The sequence below is a fragment of the Lethenteron reissneri genome, chromosome 4 (genome assembly GCF_015708825.2).
Source record: "Lethenteron reissneri isolate LAM-NWPU_2019-01 chromosome 4, ASM1570882v1, whole genome shotgun sequence".
In the NCBI taxonomy this organism is placed as follows: Eukaryota; Metazoa; Chordata; class Hyperoartia; order Petromyzontiformes; family Petromyzontidae; genus Lethenteron; species Lethenteron reissneri.
In genome coordinates this window covers 6,506,186-6,519,569 of record NC_083782.1, presented here as the reverse complement: position 1 = coordinate 6,519,569, position 13,384 = coordinate 6,506,186, and the positions used below count along the sequence as shown (strand labels likewise).

The 13,384-nt window shown below is 55.4% G+C and overlaps 1 protein-coding gene across 12 annotated transcripts in view; it reads right to left on the bottom strand.

Moving 5' to 3' along the window:
• Positions 1-702: 702 nt before the first annotated feature.
• LOC133349769 (single-stranded DNA-binding protein 2-like) overlaps positions 703-13,384 on the bottom strand; it is a 36,951-nt gene continuing 24,269 nt past the window's right edge. For 2 of the 12 annotated variants that reach the window (XM_061563523.1, XM_061563495.1), the window contains 6 exons: positions 13,318-13,374; positions 12,423-12,493; positions 9,250-9,310; positions 8,804-8,831; positions 7,786-7,915; positions 703-3,896 (listed from right to left, as the gene is read on the bottom strand). In XM_061563523.1, coding sequence (XP_061419507.1) covers positions 3,867-3,896; positions 7,786-7,915; positions 8,804-8,831; positions 9,250-9,310; positions 12,423-12,493; positions 13,318-13,374 — 377 coding nt within the window. In that variant the 3' untranslated portion in view covers positions 703-3,866. Of the gene's footprint in view, positions 3,897-4,521; positions 4,551-7,785; positions 7,916-8,802; positions 8,832-9,249; positions 9,311-12,422; positions 12,494-13,317; positions 13,375-13,384 lie in introns of all 12 variants that reach the window. The other 10 variants (XM_061563541.1, XM_061563560.1, XM_061563550.1 and 7 more) reach the window with 8 other exon arrangements.

Below are 13,384 nucleotides of genomic sequence, written 5' to 3'. Positions count from 1 at the left end.
TGATTCTTAATGTACGCAATCGAGTAGTCGTCCACCCCTGTAGTTCGACCATCAACTGCAATGTTTTTGTCTATACCCCCTCCCTGCAAAGGTTTGCTCTCGCCTCAAGAGGATCGCGATGTCCCCCCGCGTGAGAAAACCGATCCGCGGAACGTGCCATCATAGAGCTACTTCCGAGATTCCTACAACCGATGTCTTATCGACACTCGGGGTCGGGCGAGCACTTTTCCCACCTTGACCTGCCGCACAATAATAATATTTAGTTCCGTGGCGAACTGACATTGCAAAATCTCGGGAACCCGAATTTGACCAAACCACGTGCAGAACAAACGGCTTTGTAAGCCATTGGTGACCGCATGCATGTAAGTCATCTGCCTCAGATTACACTTGGACATGAGCGCAGCTGTACAGCAAACATGGAACACCGCACCTCCCTCCCCTGGCCTCTGCTGCGACACAACTTGAGTAAAGATTTGCATGAAATCCCACCACCGCAGCCGAAACGCGTCTTGCATCATCACGTCTCAATCATTTCGATGGCCAACGGGAGTTGTTTTATTATGGGCCGAGGGCACCCCCCACCGATGACAGCTGGCCCCCCATGAGAAAAAAAAATATTAAGTCGGGGTAAAACCAGGCAAAGGTGTAAGATTTGCGAGAGGCAGCCCCCCAAATTGGGGGGCCCGGGACAGACAACACGGCTACCGACAACAAAAGATGTTTATTTAATTGTTGGTAGTTCATGGCTCCGCGAGAAAGCAAGAAATAACAGCATATTACACAGCATGGAAATAAAACTGAAGAACGCACAGGCGCAAACATGCCTAAGGGTTGTGTACATTGAAATATACATGACACTGTCGGTAACAGAGAACGTGTACACGGGATGAACGACGCAGCAGCCCCCTCGCCGCGCCTCCCCGTGGAGCCGGGGGTCTTTTTTCTCCTGCCAAAATTGGGTCCCCCCCCTACCCCAGAGAGCCATCGCCATGGAAATGAGGTCCAACGGGAACCAGTTGACGCGTATCGATGTTGCCACGGAAGCCGTTCACGCTCGTCGCTGTTCTCGTGCGGGCGGGCCGAATAGAACCGGTTCACGCGGAGTCTTGTTCTGATGTAAAACAATAAAGGTCCACCAACGCGACCGTGCCCATGAACACTGTTGACTTGTGCCCACAGACACAGGTCCAGAGTGGAACCAGTTTACAGAGTCTGTTCCCATGGAAACGCGTTCACATGGAAACAAGTCCATTGGAAGCAGTTGGCATGGAGACCGTTCTCGTGGCAACAGGTCCAATTGAAGCAGTTCAAGTGGAGCTTGTTTCTATGGAAACATGTTGATCCAATGGAATCAATGGACGTTGAGCCTACGGCCATGGAAACAGATACAATGAAAGCAATTTGCCAATACCCCTTGTTTACTGGCACAATCGCGCCGTGCCCTTGCGGGGTTCTTCACTGCACGCGTGGTTTTACACTGGCTATTAGTCCAGCTGAGCAGGAAACAAACTATTATATTTTACCAGGTAAGGCCCACTGAGCTATACAAGCTCTTTTTTCAGAAGCGACCTGGCCACAGATGATAGCCCAATCAAGTGGCTTGTGGAAATTTACAGCAGCCCAATACCCTAAACGCGTGACGCCGGTTTTAAACGCATAGGGAGGACCCGGAGAAAAACCCACGCGACCACGGGGAGAGCATGCAAACTCCAAATACACAGCAGGCATCAGGGCTGGGATGGAACCCAAGACCTCCTGTATACCAGGCGAGGTAGTTAACATCTCGCCACCGCGGCGATCCCGGTGGGGGGGGGGGGGGGGGGGGGGGCGCAAGCAGGGCCAGAGTTAATTATTTTCGCCAAAAGCACTGGCTACGTGCGATTCGACTCGCTGTGCGGTGTCAGCGGCAGAGCTCGGCTTCTGCAGTGGGAAAAAAAAGAATCGGGGTAGTGGGGCATGGCCCCAGCGCGGCTCGGTTGTACGGTGGAAAAAGGAGGTATAGAAGCCCATCGCCATGGCAACAGGTCCACGTAGAACCGGGTCCACGGGATTCTGGGCCTGTGTGGACCGAGGCTGCAACGGGACCATGGGGACCAGGTCCCTCTCTACTCCCCGGGGCCACCTCCTCCACCACTAATCCCACCCCCCACTCCCCATCGCCATGGAGGCTTCGCGCACTTGCACCGGCGGCTGGCGACATTATACACCGTCCATCTACGTTACCTTCGGGTTTTGCGATTTTTTATTTTTTTTTTATATTAAAATGTACTTGCACCATCACTAACACATCAAATTGAATAATAATGATGATTAAAAAAAAATACTTGTAATTGAACCCTGTGCCGCCCCAGGACTGGCGTACGAGGTTTCCCCGCCCCACCCTGCCCCCCCTCCTCATGGTGGGCTGTGAGAGGAGGGGGGGGGGGACACACCTCTGACCGCCAAAGGGGGGACCTCTCTTCTAGGGGGGTCCATCATCCCGGTTGGCGGCTGGGTACCCTGTATAAACAACGCAGCTAAGCCAAAGAGAGGGGGGGACGCCAACAAATACGCAACTACAGGGAGGGGGAGGCTTAAATGACGAACTACGGTACAGAACAAAACTAATTCGACATGCAGTACGCTTAAAAATATCTCACTAAACAGGGCAATTCATGGGGAGGAATATTACGTTTGTTATCTCAATTGGTTAGGTAATTATTTAACGTTAACACTTATTTCGTGGACATCATTGCACCCTTGCGGTATGGCTTCTGGTTGCCACGGAGGCAACTTGCCATCGGTACGCCGAGTGGTTACTGTGGAGATGAGAGCACTGGCATCGCCACGGATACAGATTTTTCATCAATTCTTTTTTTTTAGAAAAGTGTGTGCGAGGGGGGGGGCAGGGCAGGGTAACGTGTCGGGGAGGAGGGGGGGGGAGGCACCGTGTGAGTTGCCAAATTTGATGTCGTTCAGCTTTTAAGTTTGCGACCAAACAGGAGAAATCTGCCGTCGATGGAGCCGTACACTTCCCTCCACCTTGATTTGCGTTCGCGGAGCGAATACCGGTGGGGCCATCAAAACCGCCGTGGATTATTATAATTATCATCGAGTATAGAGGGCAAACCCCGTCCCTACAAGGGGAGGGCGGCGTACGGCGAGCGATTCAATTAAAACATCCCCCCCCCACCACCACAGGACATGCACTCCGTGGAAATACACCGACTCCCAACTACAGACGGAACAACGCTTCTCCCGTGAGCAACACAACACATCCCCCCCCCCCAGCCCGTGTCCCCCACCACCAACCCCTCCCTCCCCCTCCCGCCCCCCCCACCACGTCGCCGCCAACAACCATGAGACGAACCGGGCCTCCTTTTTTCTTGATCGGCCGGGCGTCCAGGACGACGCGTGGGCGGACCCGCAGCCCCCACCCGACACGCTGCTCTCCGGAAAGTGGCATTTAAATCGAGGACCATCATCGTTATTGAAACCACATTTAAACAAAGAGTTCTCTTGGTATGTACAACAATTTCGCCTGGCCGCGCACGTCTGTGTACACTTAAGCCAGCTTGCGGGGAGGTGTGTACGTCGTGCGTGTGTAGTACTGCGTACGTGAAGCCGGTGTGTGTGTGCGTGTGTGTCGGGAGGTGCGCGCGCGTGTCCGGCGAGGGAACAAGCGTGGCTGTGCGGGACGTCACAGCGTGGTGTGTGTGCGTAAAAGCCCGTGTGTGCGTGCGTGTAGGGTGTTGTTACTGGACTATGATAGGATCCCCCTCACCCCCACCCCCCACCCACCCCCCGACAGCGCGCATGCTGGTTACAGGGGGGTCCTGGAGGCTCTGGGGAGACCCCGGCTGGCTGCTGTTGCACAGGGGGTGCACTCACACCCCCATCGGCATGCCCGGAGAGAACTGGAATTACACACGGACGCACGTGTCACACGGCAAAAAGGGGTAGAACACCGTCGCGCGCGGTTAAAATCCGACGCAGACACCATCACCACCACCACCACCACCACCACCGCAAGCGCGGTGCTCACCGTTTAAAACGCACGTCGCCGATTTTACACAACCCGAACACAGCGCACATTCTTAAATATTAAACACCAAATTGTAATTACTACTACTACCACCACCGTAAGTCAACACACCCAAATGTCACCAGATGTTAAGGTACTATAAGCAAACCACACATCCGTGCGTACAGAGAAGTGGGCCAAATCCGAATTCCAAATACAACTGGTGCTGATGCTGCTCAATACAGGCCTGGCACATGCCACACAATCGCATCCCCTCCCTCGCTCCCTCGCTGCCCACACCGACACCCCCCCCCCCCCACAATCCACGGAGGGGAGAGCCAGGCGGGGGGCGGGCAGCGGGGGTGGGTGGCCGCCGCGACCGGGGTGGGGGAAGAAGCGCGTTCCTGTCGCCGGTCGGCCGGGCGACGCTGCGGCGGAGGCGGCATTTATTACAGAGCACAGACAGACGCGGCAGATAAAGAGAGTGGGAGAACCAGCGCTGGGGATGCAGCACTTACTCGGGGTGTGCGGCGGCGCTTCAGAGGTTCTGGACAAACCAAAGGGAGAGACTCGTGGTCAGTGACGGTGTCTCGGCGCCGGGGGTCAGGCATGCACGCCGGCCGGTGAGCGAGCCGGAGGGTGGCTAGCAGGGGGAGGGGGGGGCGATCGCAGCAGCAACTCGCAGAAGCGGGCTTTTTGGAGGGAGGGGGGGCGTTGGACGAGCCGGTTAGTCGTCAGTCCTCCCACATCTCGCCCTCTGGGAAATTGTCCCGCGGGCGGTGGTCGCTCTCTTTCCACTGCCTTAGGGGTCGGGGTCGGGCGGGGGGGGGGGTTGCGTAAGTTGTTGCTCTACGCGGCCCCTCTCTCTCTCTCTCTGTGTGTTTTCGGGTTGCGCTGCGCGCCGTGGCGCCGCGTGGGAGCGAATGGCTGCGCCGGACAGCGCGCGGTAACAACCCCGAAGGCACCACGGAGAGAAATTCTGACCGGTTGCTTATTGGAACGGGGCGTTTACGGCTATTTTGACTCAAATCAATCTCCCGCTTTATCACTGCAAAACCGAACCGTGCCGGGGCCACGCCGAGGCCGGGTTGGTTTTTCCGCTGAAGGAACCGAGCCGCGACGTCGGCACACGGCCGGCGTCGCGGCTCGGTTTGAGACGAGACGCACGGAGACAATGGCGGCGATGCCGCGATCGATCGAGAGCTGCGCGGCCATAACACGCAACGGACGCATCACGAGCCCCACGTCCGTGGCTCTACTTAGATTCGGATGTCTCGCGAGGCCGGCGTAGCGCAGTTTGCTTCCTGCAGCCAGTGGAAGACCAGCGGTACCACGAGAGCTCCTGTGCTGGCTCGGCTCGGATGTGCCAGTGGAAAAAAGGGGTATGTACGTATCGAGCGGAAGGATGCTGCTCTGGCCTACATGTGGGAGGGCTGGGAGAGGAGGCAGTGACAGCGGCGGCAGCCATAGCAGCGGTGACGCAGTGGGAGCGCGTGCAGCGTCTAAAACGCAAGCGGTCCCACGGAAAACTGCCGGGCCTCAAAACCCGCACAGCGCGGACACAGCACGCCGCGGTGGCGGCAGCGGCGGCCCCAACCGTCTCTCCCTCCCAGTAGAGCCGGGGCAGAATGTCGCAACACCCGCGGGCCGAAAGCCGCCAAAGAACCACATTGGAACAGACGCCGCCGCCGCCACCACCGCAAACGGCAGATGTTGGGTGGGCGGCACAGTATGAGGACGAGGAAGAGGAGGACCAGGAGGAGGAGGACAGCGAGCAAGGCACCCAGAGAAAGCACATGTGTGAACGTACGGACGCATGTCAGGGTTAGTATTGAGCAGCCCAGTCACCAGCCCACCATGGGGACGAACACGCAGAGTGGCTGTGCACGCGACATGGCCGGCGCGCCCCTCGTGGGGGGCGGCACGTCGTCTGACATGAGGGTGGGATGCCGCAAGCAAAGCTGCAAAGGTGCGTGTGCGCGTAAGGTGCTACACGGTAGAAAAACAAAAAAATTTACAACACATGCAGCCTCCGCGAGGCCGATGCGAAACCCACTCTCGGCTACGTTTATGCCTGACGCGACCGCCAACCGCGTGGGCACATGGCATGGGTTCTCTTTGTATGGAGCGACATGCACACATCTCTGCACTCTCGTCCTTCTCCTTCGTGGCTTGCGAGCACTACGCTCGCATATCCCCACTGCAGTGGGCCCAGGGATGCACCCGGCTCACGGGCAGTGCAAGCGCGGCTCGCGATAGGGATGATGACCGTTTGTAAATTTGACTAGGATTTTATTTTCCAAAACTTTGTCTTGAATGTGGGAGAAAAAATAATCTTGCGGAAGCTGGTGCCAACCCCGAGGAACTCACCAACGGAGTATTCCTAGGGCGCCGCCGCAGATATCGAAATTCGAAAGCAACCAACGTGAGCGGACCGGCCGCCTAACCACCCTGGCGTGACCACCTCAGGTGACCAACCCGTGTTGACAACTCCGGCATGACAACGCTGGCATGACTATCCCTGCGTTACTCCCCTGGCGTTACCACCCCGGCTGGCGTGGCAACCCCGGCGTGGCCACCTTGGTGTGACCACCCCGGCGTGACCATCTCACGTAACCATCTCACGTAACCACCCCTACGTGATCACCCCGACGTTGAGCACCCCGGCATGACAACCTTGGTACGTGACCACATCACGTGACCGAACCGCGTGACGACAGAGCGTGACAGGCCCGAGGGACAACCACGGCGTGAAAGGCCATGCGTGTCTCGTGGTTCGAGGCCCCGCTCACTCTTTGTTGCGCAGCTCGTAGGATAAAAAAATTTGGCCACCCCTGCAAGACCCTTTAACATTTCACGCTCCCCACCACACACGTTTAATGTGGACGGCGCGGCACTTAACCTCTACAATCCCTTTAGTACCCCTGTCCCATTTACAGTCCCTCAAAGGTGCACCAACACTGCATTGGTCACGAAAGCCTACGTGTTGAACCGACTGCATGTTCTGGCGTGTACATATAGTAAGCAATGAAGTCTTGCACCGATTCAAAGAGTCAAATCGAGACTTCTGACGCTGGTGGCAGCGCATTCGCCACCCATTGAATCGTCACTGTTTGTAACCCATCGCATTCTGCTCCCATGCGTCGCGTGTGCAAAGTTACCATGCCGCGCTACGAACCCGGTGAAATAACTTTGATTCCTGGCCAGCCAAAGCGAAACCCACGTCCGAATTGGTCCTGGGCGCCCGAAAGTCACCTCCTTCCCCCCCCCCCCCCGCCCCCACCACCTTCACCAACCCGGCACGGTGTAGTATGGTCAAATGCAACTTGGTGGGCAGAGGCCTTCATCCGGTAGTAGCAATGGGTAGGTAGGTCTGCAACGATTTGCCTACCCTCTACGATTTGATAAGGTCCTACGAAGCCCGCGGCTGACGGATCGATTCAACGACGAAGTAATTTCCTAATTACAGCGGCCTCTAGTGGCAGCGAGAGTCACGTGACCCCATGACGCACGCGACGCGTACGAAACAACAACGCCGTCACAACAACAATCGTCGATTCGCACTCAGGATTTGACGCATCTGTGCTTCAGCAACAAAAGTGGATTATAATTCACGAATCAATGCATCGCTCTTCCCCGACAAGGAGAGGGGACCTTACCGTGCCCTTGGTAAGGGAGTGGTGGTGGTGGTGGTGGGGGGGGCGCGGGTCTTACAGTGCCCTTGGTAAGGAGGGGAGCGAGGGTTTATTGTACCCTTGGTAAGGAGGGGAGGGGGAGCTTACGCTGTCGCCTGGGAAGGGGTTGAGAAAGCCTCCTGGGATTTCGTCATCCTCGTGGGGGGTCCCCGGGGCGTTGCTCATTCCCCCGCTCATGTTGTTGGGAGAATTCTGCAAACGCGCACGCGCACGCACCCACGCAAACGCGCACACGCAAGACGGGGGGAGGGGGTGGGGGGTTAGTGCGTTAGCTTACACCTGCAAGTTTTCCCCAGCTTCGTCCCGGTCGCGTTATCGGCATCGCGTCCGCGAGACTTAAGGATCCGTTCCGAAACTCTCTCGCACGGCGGTGAATTCCCCCTCCGTGTTGTCGTCAGAGAATGGCCCCGCGGATGGGGATATCGCAAAGCTACCTCTGAGAGATGCCTTCTTCAAGTGACCTCTTAGCCACAGGAGGTGAGGACGGGGTTGGGAGGGGGCGGGGGGGTGCAGCACATTCCTACCCACCCTGCCGCAGACAGTGGTGTTCCGTCGCGTGACAGTCAAACCGATAAAAATTTGTATGTTCTCAAGAGCTAGAATAGAGCCAAATTCATTGTCTGTGTGTGTGTGTGCGTGCAGTCGTTGGTGACAGTGCCGAGACCACCGATTGAAACCTGCATTAGAAGCCAGGATTCTCAGCGGTGCCGGCTCAGTGCTCCGACTTGCCTTGCCAACTCTTCATGCAACATGCTCAAATCACAAGGAGCGCCCCCCCACCCCCCCACCCCCCCGAACTGCAAAGCGATTACCACCGAAACGACAATCATCACAATCGCACGCCACGTTCTTGTTTTTTTTTATCGTAAGTCGCTGAGCAGGCGGAGAGAAAACCGCCAAGCAGAGAGGGGGCCGGCATCAAGCAACACTCGTGAAAGCGTTAACAGCTAAGGGTTGAACGCGTTTTATTTCGGTAAATAAGAGGAATTCGGGAAAAGGGCCGACAGGAGGGAATTCCAAAGTGGAGCAAAAGTGTCCACGTGGCCGGACTCCTCATGTGTGCCCCCACGACTCTACGCAGAGGCACCCCGGGGGGCAGCTTACCTTGGCAATTCCATCCATATCTGCCGACCCTGCAATATAAACGTCGCAAGATAAAAGGCACCGATATATCTCACGGGGGCGGACAACATTCTACGTGAGTGCCAAACGTGCGCGCGTGCTTGTGTGTGTGTTAGCGTGCGTGTTGCGGCGCGCTCCGCAGGTTTGTCGCGGCTGATCCGCTGTTTGCCGGTGTGTTTTCGGGTCGTGCCGCCGTGCCGTTTGGCGGGACGTCCCGAAAAAAGATTTCGGCTCCCGAGGAAGTCCCCCCTCCCACCCCATCCCCCCCCCCTCACCCAACCCCACCCGGCACGTGGAGCGAAAACATCGGACGTCGCGCCGAACAACAACATGCGGCACGACCCGAAGACGCGTCGGAGGGCTAGAGGCACGCGCGTGCGTGTGCGTGTGTGTGCGTTTGTTTGTATACGCAAGAGCAGTCACAGGCACCTAAAGATCCATTCATATGGGATTCCATGCCCATTCCGCCATCTCCAGGTCCCATTGGGAACTGTAACACAACAGGCCATGCCATTCAAACCTTCAGGCGGAAGCAATAACAATACAATCACACAAGACAAAGGTGGATTTTCGAAGCGTCCACACGTGCGACCGCGACTCAACGTGCTGGGAACAGAAACGCTGGGGGCATGTCGAATTTTTCAAGGATAGAGAGCGAGGCAGTCGGTCACGGGCAGAGGAAAAACGACTTAAGCCAGGACTTGAACATGGGTGGGGGAATCGACAGCACGAATGGCTGGGGGAAGGGAGTTCAGGCCGTGTGGGCAGCAAGGAGAATGGGCGACCTCCCACTCAGCGAAGGTCGATTTTCGGGCTTCGACAGGAGACCTTGGGTGCCAGATATGAATTGTGCAGGTGGAGTAGAGTGAGATGAAGAGTTAGGAGAGTGCATCGTGGCGAGTAGAGCTCTAGTTGCTTGTTGTATTTAGTTTGTTGCCTTTCCCCCGCACCTCCGATTAGCACGGTTGGCTACGTACGGTGCAAAATAAATTTTACATAAATACATATACATGAGAGGGGGAGAGGTGGGAAAGGTAGGAGAGTGTGTAGAGGCGAATGGAGTGAGATGAGAGGGAAAACGTGAGCGGGGGGTGAGCGGTGAATTCTATTTTCACACATCGTGAAAAACAAAAGTCAAAAGAGGTCATCGCTGCCAGCGCCGTTGATGCCACCACCAGGCGGAATCACTTCCTTCCGTTTGCTAGATCCCTTAACTGTTGCAGAGTCAGCACCCGACCCATCTAAAGGTGTCCACTTGCAGGATTCCACTATCCCGTTTGTGGTCCTTCCCTTTGTTAACGGTTGACCAATCCTTCAAGGATCACTCTGACAATGTTAACTCCACCTGGCATCTACCACCCTCTGGGTGTCACTCCAATGTAACCACGTGCCCTCCTCCGCCCGCGCAGTGTCCCACCCAATCACAACCTCCTCCTCTTCTCAATTACATCGACAGAGCTATCCTGCCACAGCTCCGTTCAAAAATTGCAAGTTGCTTAACCCCATCCACCTCCACCCTGTGCACGTGTCCCACCCATGAAAACCTCACTTCCACAGACATACCTGCAAAACTTTAATGCCACATTCTGTTACAAACTTCCAATTCTTTATCTTCTAGTGCCATGAAAATCCTAGCATCTACCGCTTGGACCTAAATACAGAAGGCCACGTGTTTATTTTCAGTTGCTTTGTTCCAGCTTCTCTGACCTGTGCAGTAACAATCGAAACTCAAAACACCAACCTCAACAACAACCTAACCTCTCAACTCTCCCAAATTGTGTATTGTAGTCCTTCAAATGTAAAAAAACAGGCATAGTGCCCAGCCAAAAGGCACCAAACTAACCTTGACAGATTGAAAAAACATCAAATCCTCATATATTCATTTTGCGATTTCCAAGCCCCCATCTGTCAAGTACGAGTTATTAAAACTGGCATGTCTGCTTTTGTCGAGACCGCATTGGGGACCTGAGGGTTTAATGATTTGTCCTTCTCGCAAGTTAATTAATTGCCACTATTCATGGTCGCAATTTAATTCACCAATTCATCTTGGGAGGTTGACCGGGTGGCTCGGAGGTCACAGGGTTAAAGCCGGCACCACTGAAACCCTTGGTTCGAATCCAGGCAGCCATCTGTGGTTAGAATAAGTTACCCGGTGAAGCGAGACTATGGTCTGAGCCCGGCAACCAATGACCGCGAAAAAAAATCTCAACCGTCGTGAGAAATCTGCCTGCCGGACTAAATTTGCCTCAATTCCAGCTCTGAGAATAAGAAACATCGGTTTGACTGTCATGTGACGATGTTAATCTGCAGTTGGACGGGTAGGAAAGTGCTGCCCCCATGTGTGTGTGTGTCCAGAGGTCACTTGAAGGGATCTCAGTAGTAGTCCTGCGATATCCACTTCTCTGAGCAGTTCTCAAACACAGAGGGGTCATCGCAGTGCTCCGTGACAGTTACAGATGGATTCTTTGTCTTATGACGCGATGCCAACAGCGCAATCGCGATGAAAATGGGGAAAAAAAGACAAATTCTAAACAAAAACAACAGCAGTAATAGATATTATGTTTAAAACCGTGGCGAATATCACAGCCTCTAATGGCTAGAGGTCACGTTAACCCATTACATGAAACGTATATCAATAGAAAAACATCGACTCCTACACACGCAACTGAACGCATGTACCATGAGCTGCACAACCAATATTAATCGAAGGGTTGATGTATCGTTCCACTCGTATTGGACACCTGATGTGTGTGTGTCAAGTCAGACTGTTGGTGACATTGCCGAGTCAGGGTATTGGCTAACCATGGTGTTGGTTAGTCAGGGTGTTGACGAGTCAGGGTGTGGGCGAGTCAGGGTTCTAACGAGTCAGGCTGTTGATTAGTCGAGTGTGTTGGCGAGTTAGGTTATTGGTTAGTCGGGGTGTTTAGCCAATCGGGATGTTGGTGAATCAGGGTGTTGACTAGTCAGGGTGTTGGCGAGTCAGGGTGTTGCTGAGTCAGGGTGTTGGCGAGTCAGGGTGTTGGCGAGTCAGGGTGTTGGTGAGTCAGGGTGTTGGCAAGTCAGGGTGTTGGTGAGTCAGGGTGTTGGCGAGTCAGGGTGTTGGTAAGTCAGGGTGTTGGCGAGTCAGGGTGTTGGCGAGTCAGGGTGTTGGCGAGTCAGGGTGTTGCTGAGTCAGGGTGTTGGCGAGTCAGGGTGTTGGCGAGTCAGGGTGTTGGTGAGTCAGGGTGTTGGCGAGTCAGGGTGTTGGTAAGTCAGGGTGTTGGCGAGTCAGGGTGTTGACTAGTCAGGGTGTTGGCAAGTCAGGGTGTTGGTGAGTCAAGGGTGTTGGCGAGTCAGGGTGTTGGTAAGTCGAAGTGTTGACGAGTCAGGGTGTTGACTAGTCAGGCTGTTGGCGAGTAAGAGTGTTGCTGAGTCAGGGTGTTGGCGAGTCAGGGTGTTGGTGAGTCAGGGTGTTGGCGAGTCAGGGTGTTGGTAAGTCGGAGTGTTGACGAGTCAGGGTGTTGACTAGTCAGGCTGTTGGCGAGTAAGAGTGTTGCTGAGTCAGGGTGTTGGCGAGTCAGGGTGTTGCTGAGTCAGGGTGTTGGCACCCTGGGATCACTCACGTTTGGCCGGTTCGCTCCGGGAGGCACTGGGGTCATCATGGTGTACATGTTCTCATTGGAGCCGGTCGAGTCTAGAGCAACAAAGACAACAGCCCCCGGGCACAGTCAGGACATCACAAGTCAACATCTGCGACGCAACGGGCAGTCGTGGCAGCGACTCCAGCCAAGCTGACGTGCGGTAACACTGCAGTGACCCTGCACACTAGCGACGTTGTCGATGGTAGAAAAACCTTTCCTAAATCCAGCTTGCTCACATGATTGGTTTGGCCTCCAAGGGGGTACAATATTCTTGACTATAAATAACGCTGAGCCTATCTGCCTGCCCTGTCATACCCTTAATCCACTGGCACGCACACGAGGCCGAGCCACCACGGACACCGCATGGGTGGTTTTCCGACGGCAATTTACCAAGCCAAAACTAAACTGCGATTCGCTGGCCTAGAAAGGTATCTGTATCTGGCTTGTGGCCAAAGCTGGGCCAGAGGCGCGGGGTTCTTGACGCATTCATTGCATGCAACGTCGGCAGTACGGCTCGGTTTCTGCGCAGTGGAAAAATAATAACGCTCCTCCCGAGGAGCTACACAGGGGCCGTGCCGAGCCCTCCCGGCACGGCTTCAGGAGCTAGGTTGGTTTTTCCACTGCAGGAACCGAGCCGTGACGCACTTAGACGTCGACCGTGGCGATCAAGAGCCATGCCGCCATCACACGCAACGGACGCGTCCGCGAGCCCCAACGTCCGTGGCTCTGCTTGGCACCCCGAACCAGATTCGGATGTCCCGCGAGAGGCCGGCGTCGCGCGGCTTGGTTTGCCGAGTGGAAAAACGAGTATCTGGCTGCTCTAAGGTAGAAGGGACGTTTGGGTAATGGTGCTCGCTGCAGCCCGACGCTCGCTCACCTTGTGAGAGGCGGTGTCCGGCGAGCACCTGGGCAGGGTGGGGGCCACCGGGGGAACCTGCACATGG